Source organism: Arachis stenosperma, chromosome 8 (assembly GCF_014773155.1).
Source record: "Arachis stenosperma cultivar V10309 chromosome 8, arast.V10309.gnm1.PFL2, whole genome shotgun sequence".
Classification (NCBI taxonomy): domain Eukaryota; kingdom Viridiplantae; phylum Streptophyta; class Magnoliopsida; order Fabales; family Fabaceae; genus Arachis; species Arachis stenosperma.
In genome coordinates, this window is record NC_080384.1 from 12,323,392 (window position 1) to 12,330,550 (window position 7,159).

The window sequence follows — 7,159 nt, forward strand, 5'->3', positions numbered from 1 at the left end:
CAAGGTATTAATGCATGCCAACAAGAACCTGATCCTCGATAATAATCTAATTAGAGTTAATTAGAGCATAAATATTAATTAATATTTTATATATATAGTAGTAGCCACTAGCCACTACTCTTCTACAAACTCTCTTGAAGATATGCATGCCTGCTTAGTCAAATAATTAATAACATATCTATATATTTATATATATGTGCGAATTAAATCGCTTCTCATATAGTTAAATCCATTGTCCATGCATGTTTCTCGCTCCTTCCAGTGCCATATGCTGTTGCTGTTCAAATTATAAAAAAAAATTAAAGAGAACAATAAATAGAAGTTTTTCCTTGATGGATAATTAAATGAAATTCATAAACAGTTAAATGGAAAGTAAAAAATAATTGTAATTAGAATCAAAGACAAAACATATATAGTGCTCAGATTCAGGCATTCAGCAATGTTTTATAATATATAATATGAAAAAAATTTCAATGTACTGCAAAGAGTTTATTTGGGTGAATTTTTAAGAAAAGATCTTTTTTAATTATCTTTTTTTAAAAGATCTTATAAAAAAATAAAAGTAATTTTATGTTTGAATATTTCATACAAAAAAATATTTTTATTTATCAATTATATATGTTTGGGTATAACAATATAAAAGTACTTTTTTTATTTATTATATGAAAAACATCTTTTTTTTTAAGAGAAAAAGATCTTTTAAAAAAATATATAAATTACAGCTTCTCAAAAAAATATTTTTTTTAGTACTTTTACTTTTACTACTAAAAATTTGCTAAACACACTGAAAAATAAAAAAAATCTTTTTTCAATAAAAAAATATCTTTTTTTTATCAAAATAATTACACCCAAACAAGCACTTTATATTTTAATTGTTGATCTCAATAATAAAATTGATCTTAAATATGAATTTTAATCATATATAATAATTGACAACAACAATTAGAATTATTACAATTTTTAATTAATTTTGTAATACACTTGAAATCTTTTCTATAATATATGTTGAGATTGCAACTTACAAGAAGGAAATTGAGTTCCTTGTTTTCTTCCTCCAAAATCTTGCCCTGAGAAGTATCAAAGGAAAATGGCAAGAGTTCATATCAGGATAACTATTAAACATTTAAATAAATAATTATTAGAATTTAAAATTTAGTATTTAAGATTTATAATTTAATAGTGTTTAGAATTGACTAAATATTAACAAAAAATAATAAAATTTATTAATCATGTAATATTTTTTTAAATTAAATATTATATAAATGATTATAATTGATTAAAAACAAACTTCATTTTTCTGTTTAAAGATAATCTATATTATTTCAAACTTAGTTATATACATATTTTCCTTTTTTTATGCACAATATTAATATTTCTCATTCGGTTAATTTATTAATATTTCAAACTTAGAAAAGAAGACCACATACATTTCTCTTGATTATCCTGTGCACTTCCATCTGTTGCAAAAGCACATGAGATAATTAAATTAATTAACTAACTTATTAACCAAAATTTATATTATTAAAACATATGCATGAAACTTAAAATGGAAAAAAAAAAGAAAGAAAAGAAAAAAAAAAGCACCTTTTTTTCACGGATTCCATTGAGGCCCTTATCAAGGTCATTTTCTAGGGCCATAAGCTCTTTGTAATTCAGTGAGGTAATGTCTTCTCCCTTCAAGTGCCTGAAAAATTCACATATACATAATATATAAGCTCTAAGCTAGGGCAATATATTTTAATTAATTTTTGTATTAAAATATAAATAAATATATATATATATACCTGAGCTCAATTTGCATGCTATCATTCTCTTTCTTGATTCTATCAATTTCATTACTTAGGTTCTGTGAGTTCATCATTCAACAAACAACATCAATCACATCCTTGTAAACCTTGACTTGTTTTTTTTTTTGTCACCAAAAAAAAAGTACACAAGAATATATATAGGCAATGGAATTAAAAAAAATGACCTAAATAAGAGATATTAATTAATTAAGTTCATGATGTAGATCTGGCTCAGAAAGATGTAAGTAGAAGATCATAGAAAGTTTATTTATTATTTTTTATTTATTAATATTTTATATATATGTTTTGGAACCCTTAGGTTTGCAAAGAAAAGGAAGCTATGAATGAATATTTTTATGTTGTTTTTATTGCCAGATCTGTTGATATAGACATGTCTTGTTCTTATTGTTCTTATGCCTGGAAGCCTCTTCTTTTGTCAATATATATAATAATAATAATACTCAGATATGTAGAGGGAGAGGTTCCAAATGTAGATCTACTCACACAAATTTCTGGTTCATATTTTTGGCAAAAAAAAAATTATATTTTCTTTTCTTGTATATAGTTTCAAAGAAAATAATAATAATAATAATATAGGTTATTTTTTATTTATTTAGTATTTATTAATAATATGAAAATTAAAGGTATGTACCTCATGTTTAGCATCCCAGAGAGTTTTTCCAGAAGCTCTTTGGTATCTGTCCAGGATGTCAATCAACCTTCACCAAAAAAATAAAAATGAAAATTAAAGAAAAAAGAAAAAAAATAAATAATAATAATATAATAATAATAATAATTAATATTATTATTACGTGGTGGAGGGGCTGATATATTCATGCATCTTGCCAGAAGCACCAAAGATGATAAGAGAAACTTGAGCATCACAAAGAACACTGATTTCTTTAGCCTTCTTAAGGATCCCATTCTTCCTCTTTGAATATGTGACTTGCCTGTTGCTTGAGTTCTCAATCCTCTTGATCTCAATCTTACCCCTCCCCATTGTTGATGAATGAATGAATGAAGAAGAAAGAAGAAGAAAGAAGAAAGAAGGAGGAAACTAATTATAAAGAGAAGAGGGTAGTGCAGTGGAGATAGCAATAAGGAAGAAAAAGTAATAGAGGAACATTCTATTATGGGTTTGTTGTGTCATCAACTTTCTTAGTCTCACAGAATGGAACCCTTTCTTTAGGGTTTGTGACAAAGCCAATTCAACTACTATTGCTTTCTTAGCTTTAATTTTACCACTTACTCTTTTTAATTAATTCAATTTCTTAATTATTATTAATTAATTTCGTAAAATTATTTCTCCCAAAAATTTAAATTCATATATAAAACTATTTTTTTTAACAAAAATTTTGATATCATGTTATAAAATTATTTATTTTAAAAATTTAAACTGATAAAAAATAATATATAAATATTAATTAATATTATTAGGTCGGATAAGTATATTAGTAGTAAATAAGTTTGTGTTTTTTTTTTCAATATAATGATTTTGATGTGTGTTTTGATATTGGGGATAGTATTATATATATATATATTAGTTAGTGTTGTTTAATGATTTAAGCGATATTATTAATTAATATTGTTGTCAAATTCGATTAAGTTAAACTAGTCAAATTATTATTAATGGAGTTCAAGTAATACACCAACAAATTAAAAGTATATTCAAATATTTATATTTATATTCTTTTCTAGATAATACATAATTATTGAGTTAAGTATTTTTTGTTGATATAATAATATATATATGATTAGATATATCTGTGTATAAAATTTTCTTATACTTTGGTGTTTAATAAGTATATGGTGAGGATCAATTAATTTCATATATTTTAATTAAAAAAAAGTTTAAGGATTAACATAATTAATTATTTTTTATTAATATTTTTAATTATTAATAAAATTTTTTTAGTCTATACTTTTAAATATTATTGATTAATAGGTCAAAAATAATAAATTCTGTTAATTTTCTTAGTATTTTTTAAATTATATTTTAAATGATAGCTTTGTGAGCCATATTCTTGACCATTGGTTTCTTGAAGCACCTATGTCATTTAATTGGAAGGGTTTATGAGGGTTTTTATTATCCATTTTCTAGGGTGTGCTTAATTAAAGCAAAGGTTACGTGCATGTTTTGAAGGGTACTTTGATGTGTTTAATATTAACTTGTATTATTATATTCTAGAATCTAGGGTTTTCATGAATGACGGGTAACTAGTTATGGACTAGTGGTGTAATGGTTGCTCAACCATCAAATCTCAAAACAAAAAAAGACTTATTATTCCCATCAACGTTATTCACCAAGGAATATATATTAAAAAACCTCTTTTTAGAGTAATGTGTGAAAGGGAATTAAAAAAAAAATCTAAATGTTTCCAACCTAATAAATCATGATTTTAAGTTTGGAATGCTGATCTGAGAGGAGCTTCTGATTTGAAAGGTTGTGTGTGGTTGGTAGTATATATAAAACTGCAACCCTCAAATCAGTAGCTTTGGCCTTGAAAAACTGAAAATTTTCATATGTTTTAATATAAATAATAAATAATATATCAAAGTTAAAACAAAACTTTAACTAATTTTCAAATTATAATAATTATAAAATGGATAAATTATGAATCTTTTTAAATTTCTCTCTTTCATATCATCATAATATAACTCCCTCTTGAAATACTTTTAAAAAGAAAAACAATATATACTACATACTAAGATAAAATATTCAAATTCTGTCGTGTATATATATGTTTTTTCTATCTTAATTTTATTTAAATAAAATATCAATATTGCCAAACACGACCTTAATGTGCACCTTGTAAATGTAGACCTACTAGCTCTTTTCATATATAAAAATAAAAAATGCAACTACAAATTAAAATTGGTTTCTCTACTTTTAGAATAAATATAAGAAACTAATTTTTTATTAATCAATATTAGTTAATTTTTTAAAATTATTTTTTAATTTTTATTTTTTAGAGATTTCATAATTATAATTAAGATTTAGGATAAGCTAGATTTAAAATTTAGAATTTATTATTTAAAAATTGACATTTTAGTTGAATTCTTTTAATAATTGAGATGGGTAAAGTACTTTGACAACAGTAGTATAGCCAACATGTATAGTATAATGTTGAAAATTTGAAATAACATTTCCTAAAAGGCAATTTTGTTTTTCACTTTAGCCCAACAAAAATTTATATACAACATTAAAAATTCCACTAAAAATAAAATAACTACTCATCAATAATATATAGTTGTATTGCGACAAAAACTTTAGTTTGGATATTCTCTCAATTCTCAAGACCAAAATAATTGACATGAACAAAATCACCATTTCAACCCCAACAATTGTTCAATATCTTGTATAGAGGGCAGTCAAAGCCATAAGAAGAAGAGATCATATGAGATGTTGGGATTGAAAGGAAACTGCCAGGCTATGACCAATGCCTATACCTACTTCATTCATACCATATAAAATCTTTGCTTCTTCTTTTGGATCACTTCACATGTCAATTTTTTAAGAAAGGTGTGTGTGAAAATTTTGATTTCAATAGAAAAATTGTTACATCCTCATATAATATACTATTAGACTCTATTTATGGAAGAATATATTGTATTGGACAATTTTATGATAAAGAGATTTCTATGTAAAAAGAATAAAATAGAGTGTATAATATACTTTAAAAATTAATAAAAATAAAATGACAATTTTTTTCTAAATAGATATCTAATTAATAATTATCTCTATAAAAAAATATTCATCTCTTTATTATTTTTCCTCTTTAACTGTTATAGCATACACCATCATTAATTATTATGATAAGAGTTGCATTTTTTTTTTGGAAGTATAATTCTTTATGGACACAATCATGTATCAATGTAAGTTTTGTTTATGTCCAATATTGCATAGATGATTTGTTGATACAAGTTATGACAATGGCTATATATTTTCAAATAACACCACCAAAATCTTATTAAGTCAAATCGATTACTTAGATTAAGTAGTATCTATCTGATAGATTATATATATGTTGAACCCATTTATATTTAAATATTTTTAATAATTTATTCTAAAGATGATATTGACCTTCTCCAAACATGTCAATAATAAGTTCAACAAAACCAATTTAAGTTGGTTGAGTGGTCAGTTTACTCGTCTACTTAAGTAAGTGTCGAAAGTTTGAATTTTATCTTATGCATGCAACAACCCATTGACCCGTAACAGACCCTTAAATGGAACTCAGATCTGCAACAGATTAGTTATTGACATGTCGGACTAAGGGATACTGTGGGCAACAAAAAAAAATTATTTAACAAGTTCAATGTAAAAGAATGAGTAGCCTAAAACTGTAAGCATAGTCTCAAAACTCTATGCAGGCTAGGGAGGAGTTCAAGCATTGTACTCAAAGATAGTTGACTACAACCACTGTAACATCAATGGTATAACCTGGGGATAAAGGAAATGTTCCCTCTTCCTTTCTACATGTAAACAATATAGTTTTTCACCATCTGATACAGCTTCATAACCTCTTATAGAATAGATTAGATAGCAGGATGGGGTCATTACATCCCTTGATTCTGAGTGTGTAGGCTTGGAGTGGTAAGGGCTGCAAAACATAGGCATGCCCTAAAAGGGAAGGAATTGAAATGGAGGGGATTCTATACTTGTACTTGTATCCAACCAAAGATCTTATACTACTATTTTCACCCTTGACCAAAAGGGAGGGACCAATTTCACAATTCACATAGTTTTGGCACTGATGAGGATGCTAGCCTTAAGAAGTTTTACTGTTTAATTAGTACTATTGTCAAATGAAATTTGGAGCATATTTAGATTTGTATTTTGTTGAAAACATGATATAATATTATAATCTTGTCTTAAATAATTTGGACATGTGAAAAAAAAAACTGACAAAATATCCCATTAAAAAAATGGATGTGATAGAGAGAGAATGAAAGATAAAGAAAGAACAAAAGATAATATACATAGAATGGTCAAAAGAGATCTACACGTAAACAATCTCATTATGGACATAATACATGATAGAATTCAATAACGTCGTTTGATCCATAGCTAACCCTACCTAATGGAATGAGACTCTTTTTTTTTTGTTATTGCTACCGGTGGTGGTGTTAAATTTAGATTTGTATTTCCAACAGCCAAAAAACAGAAAAAGATTTCCCATGTCAAATCCTAAATTTCAGGACATTTAATTTGTTAGTTAGCTTAAGGTAAATTTGTTTCATGAAATTTCTTAAATGTGCATAGATATGTTTGATTTTCGAAACTGAATTTGAGAAAACAGTTTAATGTAGGAAAAGAAACTTATGAATCGATGATAGTCACTAGTCAGTGTTTGTTGAAGAGGAATAGA

The 7,159-nt window shown here is 25.4% G+C and overlaps 1 protein-coding gene across 1 annotated transcript; it reads right to left on the bottom strand.

The window, feature by feature from the left end:
* Nucleotides 1–223: 223 nt before the first annotated feature.
* Nucleotides 224–2,787, bottom strand: LOC130946891 (agamous-like MADS-box protein MADS9). The gene is made up of 7 exons (XM_057875784.1): nt 2,600–2,787; nt 2,440–2,506; nt 1,785–1,846; nt 1,585–1,684; nt 1,428–1,457; nt 1,023–1,067; nt 224–277 (listed from the first exon to the last, which is right to left on the bottom strand). The coding sequence occupies exons 1-7, from the start codon at nt 2,785–2,787 to the stop codon at nt 224–226; spliced, it is 546 nt and encodes a 181-aa protein (XP_057731767.1).
* Nucleotides 2,788–7,159: the final 4,372 nt, after the last annotated feature.

What these genes read in the sequence shown, in the direction of transcription:
- LOC130946891 (XM_057875784.1), bottom strand. Translation starts at nt 2,787, where the DNA reads ATGGGGAGGGGTAAGATTGAGATCAAGAGGATTGAGAACTCAAGCAAC. An exon ending in TATATCAGCCCCTCCACCAC is followed by an intron (nt 2,507 to 2,599) that starts GTAATAATAATA and finishes TTTTTGGTGAAG; the next exon opens with GTTGATTGACATCCTGGACA. An exon ending in TCTGGGATGCTAAACATGAG is followed by an intron (nt 1,847 to 2,439) that starts GTACATACCTTT and finishes ATGAACTCACAG; the next exon opens with AACCTAAGTAATGAAATTGA.